Below are 12,500 nucleotides of genomic sequence, written 5' to 3'. Positions count from 1 at the left end.
AATATATAGGGCTGAAGGAGTTTAGGGGCTCGTTGGAGAACCTGTATGTTCCCGCAGTCAGCACATCTCGTGATGGTCCAGTTGTTGGGATGGCCTGGTTAGCTTTTTCTCTGATAGCTAGAACTTTATCAGTGAAGAAGCTCATGAAGTTTTCACCACTAAGGGAAGAAGGGATACGTGGATCTAAAACACTGTGACTCTTAGTTAATTTGGCCACAGTGCTGAAAAGAAACCTGGGGTTGCTCTTATTTTCCTCAATTAAAGACGAAAAGTAAGCTGTTCTAGCTTTGCAGAGGGCCTTTTTGTAAACTACTAGACGGTCTTTCCAGGCTACATGATAGCTGTCTATTTTACAAGAATGCCCCTTTCTTTTCAGTCTTTGCACTTTCTGCTTGAGGGTCCTAATATGTGAATTATACCAGGGGGCACACCTCCTCTGATTTACTATTTTCTTTTTCAGGGGGGCAACAGAATCAAGTGTAATTCTGAGTGAGGTTGCTGCACCTTCAGCAACAGAGTCAACCTCAGCAGGGCTAAGATTATAACGATTGATCCCTGGGGAAACACACGGTGGTCCTGGGATCAGCACAGGGATCACTTCCTTAAACTTAGCTACAGCATTATCTGAAAGACATCTGCTATAGTAAGACTTTGTTCTGAGCATAGAAGAATCCTTAATCAAAAATGTAAAAGTGATCAAAGAATGGTCTGACAGGACTGGGTTCTGAAGGAACACTGACACATGTTCTACCTCAACACCATAAGTCAGAACTAGATCTAGGGTGTGGTTGAAGTTATGAGTTGGTTGGTTTATCTGCTGGAGGAAACCAACTGACTCAAGTAATGAAATGAAGCCATTTCTAAAGCTGTCATTTACAACGTCTACATGGATATTAAAGTCTCCAATGATAATGACTTTGTCCGTTCTAAGGACCAAGTCAGATAAGAAATCAGAGAACTCAGACAGGAACTCTGAATGTGGCACAGCAGGGGGCCGATATACAACTAAAAACAGAAGTGGCTTTTCTGCCCTCCAGTTCAGATGGGTGATGCCAAGAGTCAGGCTTTCAAATGAACTGGAGCCATGTTTTGGTCTAGGATTAATTAATAACTTGTAGTGATAGATTGCTTCCACTCCCCCTCCTCGACCAGTAACACGAGGAATATGATAATTCAGATGGGTAGGAGGAGTAGATTAATTTAAGCTAACATACTCACCATTCATAGATTCACCATTCATCCATCCATCCATCCATCCATCCATCATCCATCCATCCATCCATTCGTCCATCCATGCATCCATGTATCCATCCATCCATCCATCCCCCATCCATTCATCCATCCATCCATCGTCCATCCATGCATCCATGTATCCATCCATCCATCCATCCATCCTTCCATCCATCCATCCATCCATCCATCCATCCATCCATCCATCCATCCATCCATCCAGACGAATATTCTGTCTATATTCTGCCAAAATAATTCAAGGTCTGGGACAACTAAATTGCAGTAAAGCTAGCTAATGTAGCAAGCTAATGTAGCCTACGCAGCATCCAGGTAAGGTTACCTCTTCCAGCAACTCCCTTCTTGGCCTCCGCTCCTCCTCTTGCCCAAGACGGGCTTCCCTCCTCCTCTTCCACCAAGATGAGGGGTGCATAAAGGAGGCGGCCTCGGCGTGGGCATGGATTTGCCCAGGGGGTCGAGGAAGGTGCAGAGGAGTGAGCGGCGGAGTGCCGGGTGTCATAACTGTTCACCATCTGTTGTTGTAGACGGGGGAGGGGTTAGTAAATGTTGGAGTGGGAGGAGCAAGTGTGCACGCGTGTGTTTTACCTGTGGGTTTGTGCGGCGGGGCGGTGAGGTGGGGTGGTAAGTCCCGGCATAGGCAGGTCATCGCTGCTGCCCTGCCTCCTGAGACACTGGATATTAAACGAGGGCTTCCGCCCTGACAGGCCAGAAGGAGACAGAAGGAAACTGCTTCAGGACCCGTCCACCTGTCCGCCCAACCGTCCGTCTGTCCGTCCCACTCTTGAGGGTGAATACTTACCTGTGGGCGTGGCAGGAAGCAGTCGCCTCCGGGTAGTCCTTCTGCCCTCGCCGTAGCCGTTAGTGTAGCTGCTGTGTGAGTACGGAAGCCCCTCGTAGTGGTCTGGGTACAGCGGGGGCTCATCAGGGTAGTGTCTACGTTTGCACACCAACACACAGGGTTTGTTGTGGTTAATTTACTGACAAATGCTCCCTCTACAGGGACGAGTTATTGTCTTGTGGACGGTCAGAGGGTCAGGGGGTCAGGGGGTCAGAGGTCACCTGTCTCGGGAGGAGAGGCTGTCATTGTCTTCCTCTCTGCTGTAGTAGGTCTGAGCTCCGAATGCTTCCAGGGCTCCTCGTCTCCAGTACCTGTCCCTGGAATCCCTCCTGCAGGACAGACGGGTCTGAACGTTCTCTCAGCGAAAGAGCCAAGCAAAATGAGCTTGTTTCCATAGCAACGTACACACATCCAGAATGGTCATGTTTACGTCACAGTGTCAGTGTCAAAGCTGGTTTTACCTTCCGTGCTTGTAGTACGACGGTCTGTTAAGGCTGTAGTCCAGCGGGCCGTTCCTGACTGACGGGTGGCGGGAACGGTGATGGCTGAAGGAAGCCCTCTTCTTGTTGTCGTGGCGATAGTGATCCTCAAGGTCACTCCCATTTGGTATTTTGGTGAGGGAGCCAACCCGGTGGATCAGACCCCCGTTAGACACGCCCCCATCCCCGACAACACCGCCAGGACCTGTGGGGGGGCGTTCATCCACAGGTCTGAGAGTACTTCCTGTTCAGATCCTCGTAATGAGGGAGCATCCAACCACCCATCCATCCATCCACCCACCCATCCATCCATCCGTCCATCTATCCATCTATCAATAGGTCCATCTAATCCATCAATCCATCCATCCATCCACCATCATCCACCCATCCCTCCATCCATCATCCCTCCATCCATCATCCATGCATCCATCATCACTCCCTCCCTCCATCATCCATCCATCATCCCTCCCTCCCTCACATCCCTCCCTCCCTCCCTCTATCTACCTGTGGGTGTGTTCAGGGCAGAGCCTTGTCTTTCTTTTTCTGGTCCAAAATCATTTTCACTCTGTAAAGGATGAGCAGCAATAATCACCAGGAGTTGAGGGACGATGAACTAAGTGAGACCACACAGAGGACGTTCACCTTGTAGGCAGCATTCTCCTCCAGCTCCTCCTCCTCCTCCTCCATCATCACCTCCTCCTCATCTTCCTCCAGGTCCTCGTTCAGAGCCAGACGCATTTCTGGACCCAGATCCTGCAGGGTCTTCAGACCAGCTTTGCATAACTGCACACACACACACGCACACGCACACACACACACACACACACACACCACAACACACACAAATGAGACAGACAGACAGACAGACAGACAGGCAGGCAGGCAGACAGACGGACAGACAGACCTGTACTGCAGATGGGTTCGTGTCATCCGTCTCTCCTGTGAAGTTTCCTTTCTCCTTCCTCTTCCTGAACTTCCTGAAGTAATCCTGAATGAGGAAAGTTGCATAAAACTTGCCGACGGTCACTTCCTCTTCTGAGGGATGGAGAGACAGGCGTCAGTACAATATAAACTCCCACGCGCGTCGTATTTTTAGTCTGTTTTAGTACCTTTGTGAGGAGGAATGACTTCATCTAGAAGTTTTGGCTTCATTCTCTTCCAGATTTTCTTGATGATTGCTCTCAGCTCTTCATTCTCCTGTTCAGGGATACCTAACAAGAGTGGGCAGAGCCTTCAGCAGGTGCTCCGGAACATCACAGTGGGGTGTACACATCACCTACCATCGGTCTTTATCTTGAGGGCGGTACGGACCAGAGCAAAGAGCGTGGCATTAAAGGTGACCATGCCGTCACTGTTCAGAGGCATGTTCATGGCCACCAAACGCTGGAAGACAACAAGACCTCTGTGTAAGACGGCCGCCTCAGGCACATCAACAAATCCTGCTGGGCCACTTTGAGGATGATGGGGTCCGTTAAAAGCCTTTTACCTTACAGGCCACTCGGTGAGGACAGAGCTTGCCGAAGCCCAGAGGGGGCTGAATCCTCCTGAGCAGAGCCACAACGTCCAGGTGTTTAATACGACCTCTGACAGAAGGTAGAAGATCGTTAATATTTACCATCATTTATCGCTGACATCAGGAAAAATTAGGAATCTCAGGTAAAGCTAGGTACTTGTCTGGATCGGGACTTAAACGTACTTGGCTTCTGGATCGTATTCAGACCAGATCCTCTTAAACTCGTCCAAGTGGTGAGGGCCCAGGATCGACCAATCACGGGTCAGATAGTCAAAGTTGTCCATGATGACAGCAACAAACAGGTTAATGATCTGAAGGAGAAGAAGGTCAGTGCGTGTGAGTGTGTGTGTGAGTGTGTGTGAGTGTGGTTTCTGACCAGAAATGCACACAACATGAAGAAGCTGATGAAATAAACGATGGCGAAGTTGCTGCCGCAGGTAAACTCTTCCCCTGGTTCGTAGTCGGCCTCTGGATCACATCGTTTCCCTGGAAGACTGGCCAACATGATCTCCTGCCACGCCTCCCCTGTGGCACACCTGCACGACAACCAACCCCAAGAGCAGCAGAAGCTCATCATGTCCTGGCCCTCACAAGGAGAATGCTGCTGAGCTTCTAACATCTGAGTAGTGAGAGTATCTGACATTGCACCGAGGAAGAACTGACCTGAAGAGAAGGAGAACGGCCTGGGGAAAGGTCTGGAAGTTGTTGTTCCTGTTGATCTGAGTGTAGTCCTGCATTGCTATCTTTCCAAATGTCTAACACACACACACACACACACACACACACACACACACACATTTATTTTCTGTTGCCAGGTGACACATTATCACAAGGAACTTCCTTTACCTGCATCCCGATTACAGCGTAGATGAAGAAAATCATGGCAATGAGCAGAGCGACATACGGCAGAGCCTGAGAGAGTGGAGGAGGATTAGTGGGGGTTCACCCTTGTCCGACCCCCCCCTTCCCGAACCACCACCAACCTGCAGAGACTTGATGAATGTCCAGAGCAGCGTCCGGATTCCCTCCCCTTTACTCAGCAGCTTGACCAATCGCATCACTCGAAACAGGCGGAAGAAGGTAATAGAGACACGAGAGCTGTCCTCCCCACTCTGAGGGTCAGACGGACAGACAGGCAGACAGGTGGGCAAACAGACAGGTGGGCAGACAGACAGACAGGCAGACAGACAGGTATGATAGCGGCAGTTTGGGTGGTTTCTCCAACCTTTAAACATTAAACACTCACGCTGAACTCTGTCACCACGATATCCACAACGCTGCCGACCACGATCAGAGCATCAAAGGAGTTCCAGGCATCTACAAAGTAATGCTGGCAGAGAAGAAGACCTCTGAGTTCCTGGGTCAGGGTGTGTGTGTGTGTGTGTGTGTGTGTGTGAGTTGAAACCCTCGTTGTGGGCTCACCCTGGGTCTGAGGGCCAGCAGCTTCAGCAGCATCTCCACGGTGAAGAGGCCGGTGAACACCATGTTGAGGATGTCCATGACGTGGCTGAAGGTTTTGGACTGTTCGTAGTGCTGCAGCAGATAAAAGCATAGAATTAGCCCAGTACCTCCGGAGCTTTTCTATCCTTCTGAGGTCCTCCCAGTTTACCTGAATGGCCAGAGTGACCGTGTTGAGCAGAATGAGCACGAACATGACGTACTCAAATCCGGTGGAGTTGATTATGGCCCAGAACTTGTACTGAACTGGGTTCTTGGGGATGTACAGTTTCAGCGGCTGAGCTTTCACAGCATACTCCACACACTGACGCTAAACACACACACACACACACACACACACACACACACACACACACACAAAGTCTTTAAAGCTCTGGAGGTTCTAACGATGCAGGTGAAGGAATACTGAGAAAGATGAGAAGACTTCTTACCTGGTTCTTATCTAGCTCACAGTTCTTGTACTCCTGTTCTCCCTGCTCCCTAAATGTGATGATGACAAAGCCCACAAAGATGTTCATCATGAAGAAGGCGATGATGATGATGTAGACGATGAAGAAGATGGAGATCTCCACACGGTAGTTGTAGATGGGGCCGGAATTCTCTCCATTGGCGTCAATAGCTTTATACAACAAACTGGGAAGAGAAGGCTTCAGTGTCTCCGGTGTGTCTGTCTTCTAACCACAGAGATAAAGATGTGGGTGAGGGGGCACTCACGCTGGCCAACCCTCGAAGGTGGACACGGTGAAGAGCGCCATCATCCCCATCAACACGTTATCAAAGTTAAAGTCACTGTTGTGCCAAATCCTCTCTCTGACCATCGGATGGCTGACATCTCCATCTTTGTACACCACAAAGGTTCCCCTGACCACACACACACACACACACACGGATGTCACACCATATCTTATCACAGTTGGTAGAACAGGCCTGGTTGAACGTTTCAGCCTTACTTGCACTGTTCTGGGGTGTGTTTGGCCTCGTCGGTGCAGCGATAAAATTTTCCCTAAAACAAGAGTAAGAAAAGACTTCCTGTTCAACTGGACGGATTAATCATGCAGACAGTCGGGTTGTGTTTGGACGTGGTTCTTTGACAAGGGTGTTTCAGGATGAAGCAGCTGTTCTCACCTTGAAGAGCTGTACTCCGATGCAGGCGAACATGAACTGCAGGAGAGTTGTGACAATCATGATGTTTCCAATGGTCCGGATGGCCACAAACACACACTGGACCACGTGCTGAAATACAAGGGTTGTCATTTAAAAGAGCCATTTCCTGGACAGGCGGTTCTGCTCGATTACAGGACCAGAACCAAGGTGTCCATCTGGGCTTTTTGAAAGCAGTAGGAGGTCAGAAGTGAAAGCGGAGCTGCACCTTCAGCCCTTTGGCTCTGTTGATGGCTCTCAATGGCCTGAGCACGCGGAGGACTCTCAGGATCTTCACCACAGAGATCGCACTGGAGCTGCAAGAGTGAACCAGCACCAGTTAGGCTTCAGGTCTTATCTCGGCCAAATAATCTTGTTTTGGTACTAACTGGAGGAAGAAGGACACCAGTGAGACACTGACGACCAGCAGATCCAGTAAATTAAACCAGTTCCTGCAGAATGAACCCTGGTGCAGGAAAGCTCCGTGGACCGTCATCTGATGAAACACAAGAGTTCAGTCAGGAGCAGATGAAGGCATCGCGCTGCTCCATCCGAGGGATCTCACCTTCAACAGAATCTCCACAGTGAAGATGGAGGTGAAGGCGTAGTCTGCATAACCCAAAACCTGCCCAAAACAAGAGGGAACGGTGAGAATGGGGTTCAGGAGAATGGGGTCCAGTAATAGTCCAAGACCAGTCCAGGACCAGTCCAGGTAACAGTCCAGGACCAGTCCAGGACCAGGTAACAGTCCAGGACCAGTCCAGGTAACAGTCCAGGTAACAGTCCAGATAACAGTCCAGGTAACAGCCCAGGACCAGTCCAGGACCAGTCCAGGTAACAGTCCAGGTAAAAACGATGTCGGACTCCATAGCATTCTCTGGTCCCCTCCCCAATCTGGCCAGCGATGAGATGTTTAGCCGCATGTCATTGCTTCGTTGCTGGCTGTCACGATGGTGCCCCGAAAACCAGGTGGCCTTTTTAGACAATTGGAGCACTTTTTGGGGAAAACCTGGTCTGATTAGGGGAGACGGTGTCCATCACACATGGGATGGTGCCTCATTCATTTTTAGTAATTTGGCTAATTTTATTAGACCCAAAGTGACCTGACAATCCAGGGTCCAGACCAGGATGCAGAGTTGTAGTCTTACACACCTCTCTGCTGCTTCCATAGAACCCTCATCCACCAACAATAACATATTTAACACTGTAGAGGTAGTCTCTGTTCCACGGTTAAAAGTTCACCAAGCACAGAGCAGGGGAGCGGTCAATCACCGTAATCTTATTAAAATTAATACTAAAGCACAAGTTGGAGAAACTAATATCACAATTAAGTGTGGACTGTTAAATATTAGATCTCTTTTGTGTAAATCCCTGTTAGTACACGACCTAATAGCGGATCATCACATTGATTTATTTTGTCTCACTGAGACCTGGCTTCAGGAGGAGGAGTATGTTAGCTTAAATAAATCTACTCCTCCTACCCATCTGAATTATCATATTCCTCGTGTTACTGGTCGAGGAGGGGGAGTGGAAGCAATCTATCACTACAATTAATATTATTAATTAATCCTAGACCAAAACATGGCTCCAGTTCATTTGAAAGCCTGACTCTTGGCATCACCCATCTGAACTGGAAGGCAGAAAAGCCACTTCTGTTTGTAGTTGTATATCACCCCCCTGCTGGGCCACATTCAGAGTTCCTGTCTGAGTTCTCTGATTTCTTATCTGACTTGGTCCTTAGAACGGACAAAGTCATTATCATTGGAGACTTTAATATCCATGTAGACGTTGTAAATGACAGCTTTAGAAATGGCTTCATTTCATTACTTGAGTCAGTTGGTTTCCTCCAGCAGATAAACCAACCAACTCATAACTTCAACCACACCCTAGATCTAGTTCTGACTTATGGTGTTGAGGTAGAACATGTGTCAGTGTTCCTTCAGAACCCAGTCCTGTCAGACCATTCTTTGATCACTTTTACATTTTTGATTAAGGATTCTTCTATGCTCAGAACAAAGTCTTACTATAGCAGATGTCTTTCAGATAATGCTGTAGCTAAGTTTAAGGAAGTGATCCCTGTGCTGATCCCAGGACCACCGTGTGTTTCCCCAGGGATCAATCGTTATAATCTTAGCCCTGCTGAGGTTGACTCTGTTGCTGAAGGTGCAGCAATCTCACTGAGAATCACGCTTGATTCTGTTGCCCCCCTGAAAAAGAAAATAGTAAATCAGAGGAGGTGTGCCCCCTGGTATAATTCACATATCAGGACCCTCAAGCAGAAAGTGCAAAGACTGGAAAGGAAGTGGCATTCTTGTAAAATAGACAGCTATCATGTAGCCTGGAAAGACCGTCTATTAGTTTACAAAAAGGCCCTCTGCAAAGCTAGAACAGCTTATTTTTCGTCTTTAATTGAGGAAAATAAGAGCAACCCCAGGTTTCTTTTCAGCACTGTGGCCAAATTAACTAAGAGTCACAGTGTTTTAGATCCACGTATCCCTTCTTCCCTTAGTGGTGAAGACTTCATGAGCTTCTTCACTGATAAAGTTCTAGCTATCAGAGAAAAAGCTAACCAGGCCATCCCAACAACTGGACCATCACGAGATGTGCTGACTGTGGGAACATACAGGTTCTCCAACGAGACCCTAAACGCCTTCAGCCCTATATATTTTTCTAAGGCGTCTTCGCTCATTCAGAAATCCAAGACCACCACGTGTCTTTTAGATCCCATCCCAACACACCTGTTGAAGGATGTTTTACCATTGATAGGCAGTTCTATCCTGGACCAGATCAATGGTTCTTTAGTGTCAGGTTATGTACCCCGGTCCTACAAGGTGGCAGTGATTAAGCCGTTGCTTAAAAAACCATCACTGGATCCTGATGTCTGAGCAAATTATAGGCCAATATCCAACCTTCCTTTTATCTCTAAAGTTCTTGAGAAGGTGGTGGTGACTCAGTTACTGGAGCACCTGCAGAGAAACAGCCTGTTTGAGATGTTTCAGTCAGGCTTTAGAGCTCATCACAGCACAGAAACAGCACTTCTTAAAGTTCCTAATGATCTTCTCATAGCTTCAGATCATGGACTGGTCTCTATGCTGGTTCTGCTGGATCTCAGTGCTGCTTTTGATACAGTTGATCACAGCATCCTGTTACATAGACTGGAACATGTGATTGGGATTAAAGGGACAGCACTAGACTGGTTTAGATCATATTTATCTGATAGATACCAGTTTGCTCATGTCCATGGTGTTCCCTCCCCATACAGTAGGGTTAGCCATGGAGTTCCTGAAGGTTCTGTACTTGGACCAATCCTCTTCACCTTGTACATGCTTCCCTTAGGGAACATTATTCGGCAGCATGGGATAAATTTTCATTGTTATGTTGATGACACTCAGCTTTATTTATCCATAAAACCAGAGGAGACAGAGAAGTTAGTGAAGCTTCAGGCCTGTCTTAAAGACATCAAGTCCTGGATGTCTTCAAATTTCCTCCTCCTTAACCCAGGAAAAACTGAGGTCATGGTGTTTGGTCCTGAACCTCTCAGGGATAGATTAGATCACATGATCACTCTAGATGGTATCTCATTAGCATCTAGTCTCTCTGTGAGGAATCTAGGAGTAACTTTTGATCAAAATCTCTCCTTCAAATCACACATTAAAATAGTCTCTAGAAGTGCCTTTTTTCACCTGAGGAACATCAACTTCATTGGCTGCCCGTTAAATTTAGAATAATTTTTAAAACCCTTCTTTTGACCTACAAGGTCCTCAGAGGCCTAGCTCCATCCTACGTGGAGGAGCTAGTGATACCTTACCAGCCCAATAGACCGCTCCGCTCTCAGAATGCTGGTCTACTTGTGGTTCCCAGAGTTTCTAGGAGTAGAATGGGGGGCCGAGCATTTAGCTACCAGGCCCCCCTGCTATGGAACCAGCTCCCTGTCCAGGTATGGGAGGCTGACTCCATCGCTACTTTTAAGATCAGACTTAAAACCTACCTCTTTGAAAAAGCTTATTGTTACTAATTCTGTAGTTCCAGTTACTATCATAGACAGACAAATTATCATACTTAGGGGGTCATCTAATCGTTAGGTCACATCTTAGGTATGCTGTTATAGGCCAAGGCTGCCGGGGTCCGGAAACATGATCACCTGACAGGCGTCTGTCACTCCACTGGGTCATGGTTTCCTCTCCTCTCCTCTCCTTTCCTCTCCTCATCAAGCAGACTAGTTCTTGTGTCGTTTTTTTGCTCCCCCCCCCCCCCCCTCTATTTATTTATAGGTATCGCCGCCCTCGGAGCTGCATAATGACCTCCGGCCCCGCTGAAGTGATTGTATATCATATTTTTTGTGTGTGTTTCTGTGCTCTGTGCCTCTCCCTCTCCTCTCCTCTCCTCTCCTCTCCTCTCCTCTCCTCTCCTCTCTTCTCTTCTCTTCTCTTCTCTTCTCTTCTCTTCTCTTCTCTTCTCTCTCTTCTCTTCTCTTCTCTTCTCTCTCTTCTCTTCTCTCTCCTCTCCTCTCCTCTCCTCTCCTCTCTCTCCTCTCCTCTCTCTCTACCCAGCCGGCCATCAGCAGGAGGGTCCCTCTATATGAGCCTGGTCCTGCTCAAGGTTTCTTCCTGTTAAATGGGGAGTTTTTCCTTGCCACTGTTGCTTGTCTGGGGTTAGGCCCTGGGATTCTGGAAAGCGCCTTGAAACAATTTTGATTGTAAAAGACGCTATATAAATAAAGATTGATTTGATTTGATTAGATTTGAGGTAACAGTCCATGTAACAGTCCAGGACCAGTCCAGGACCAGGTAACGGTCCAGGACCAGTCCAGGTAACAGTCCAGGACCAGTCCAGGTAACAGTCCAGGACCAGTTCAGGTAACAGTCCAGGACCAGTCCAGATAACAGTCCAGGTAACAGTCCAGGACCGGTCCGGGACCATTCTAGGACCGGTCCAGAACCACTAAGGTCTCAATATGAACAGGTGAGACCAGTGAGAACACCACAAATATAGAGAGAAATATGACAACGAGAAGACCAAAATACTGTATGACTTTAAGCATTTGTTAAAGAACACGTTTGCTTTACTACAGATGCTGTTACAGAGGACAGTTAGAGTTAACATCTGTCTGTGTGTGTGTGTGTGTGTGGGGGGGGGGGATTCTGTGCGTGGATCGTATGTTAGAAGGATGGTTCCTCATCTGGTGCTAATTGCTATGTCTTGCATGCAGACAGCTGCTACAATGTGCGTGTGTGTGTGTGTATGTGTGTGTGTGTGTGTATGTGTGTGTGTGTGTCTTTAACACAAGTGGGGTTTGCTTCTGACATAGTTGTGGGGCCAACCTTTTGGCCCAGACAAATTCAACATTAAATTTCAGGGTGAGTGTAGGATTAGATAATATGATAGAGGTTGTGTGCCTGTTCGCGTGTGTGCGTGTGTGTGTGTATGTGTCAGGATTAGACAGTAAAACTGGTGATTTTCTCTTCTCTCCATGTGACTCGGTCTTTCCTTCTTTAACCCGGTTAGTCATTGACCCACTTCTGCTGTGTAATCTGGCTAAGCCCCGCCCCCTGGTTCATGTGCTAGTGGCATTGTCGGAGGAACGTTAAAACCACATTTCCATGGAACTGGGCCTAGCACTTTCGGTCCGGTGTGGACCGTTTGGGGTTATGTTGTGGCTGGAAGCACGTCTAAACTTTAAACCCAGTGTTAAGGTTCGGATCCAGATTCCCAGAGAGGGAAGCATTCCAGCTGTTCTGAGTGTTTTAACGGTGGGCACGAGGAGGATTAACCCAGCCCAGAGGCCCAGGCCGGGCCACACTCACAGTGTTCCTGAAGGAGTGCG

At 47.9% G+C, this 12,500-nt stretch overlaps 1 protein-coding gene across 1 annotated transcript in view; it reads right to left on the bottom strand.

Annotated features, from left to right (window-relative positions):
- The window catches only part of LOC130530283 (voltage-dependent L-type calcium channel subunit alpha-1D-like), a 33,814-nt gene that overhangs the window by 4,706 nt on the left and 16,608 nt on the right, over positions 1 to 12,500 (bottom strand). Inside the window, 28 exon segments of the mRNA XM_057041314.1 lie at positions 1,571 to 1,760; positions 1,834 to 1,874; positions 1,877 to 1,945; positions 2,048 to 2,181; positions 2,308 to 2,415; positions 2,548 to 2,770; positions 3,070 to 3,130; positions 3,208 to 3,348; positions 3,470 to 3,600; positions 3,675 to 3,776; positions 3,846 to 3,948; positions 4,052 to 4,148; positions 4,262 to 4,389; positions 4,455 to 4,614; positions 4,742 to 4,833; positions 4,925 to 4,990; positions 5,062 to 5,190; positions 5,325 to 5,408; positions 5,501 to 5,611; positions 5,688 to 5,846; positions 5,968 to 6,169; positions 6,251 to 6,397; positions 6,487 to 6,539; positions 6,662 to 6,769; positions 6,906 to 6,993; positions 7,066 to 7,172; positions 7,242 to 7,301; positions 12,481 to 12,500. The exon segment at positions 12,481 to 12,500 is cut by the window's right edge and continues 110 nt beyond it. Of these exon segments, the coding sequence (XP_056897294.1) occupies positions 1,571 to 1,760; positions 1,834 to 1,874; positions 1,877 to 1,945; positions 2,048 to 2,181; positions 2,308 to 2,415; positions 2,548 to 2,770; positions 3,070 to 3,130; positions 3,208 to 3,348; positions 3,470 to 3,600; positions 3,675 to 3,776; positions 3,846 to 3,948; positions 4,052 to 4,148; positions 4,262 to 4,389; positions 4,455 to 4,614; positions 4,742 to 4,833; positions 4,925 to 4,990; positions 5,062 to 5,190; positions 5,325 to 5,408; positions 5,501 to 5,611; positions 5,688 to 5,846; positions 5,968 to 6,169; positions 6,251 to 6,397; positions 6,487 to 6,539; positions 6,662 to 6,769; positions 6,906 to 6,993; positions 7,066 to 7,172; positions 7,242 to 7,301; positions 12,481 to 12,500 (3,114 nt within the window).

Source organism: Takifugu flavidus, chromosome 8 (genome assembly GCF_003711565.1).
Source record: "Takifugu flavidus isolate HTHZ2018 chromosome 8, ASM371156v2, whole genome shotgun sequence".
NCBI classification, from domain to species: domain Eukaryota; kingdom Metazoa; phylum Chordata; class Actinopteri; order Tetraodontiformes; family Tetraodontidae; genus Takifugu; species Takifugu flavidus.
This window is presented reverse-complemented; position numbering and strand designations above follow the sequence as displayed.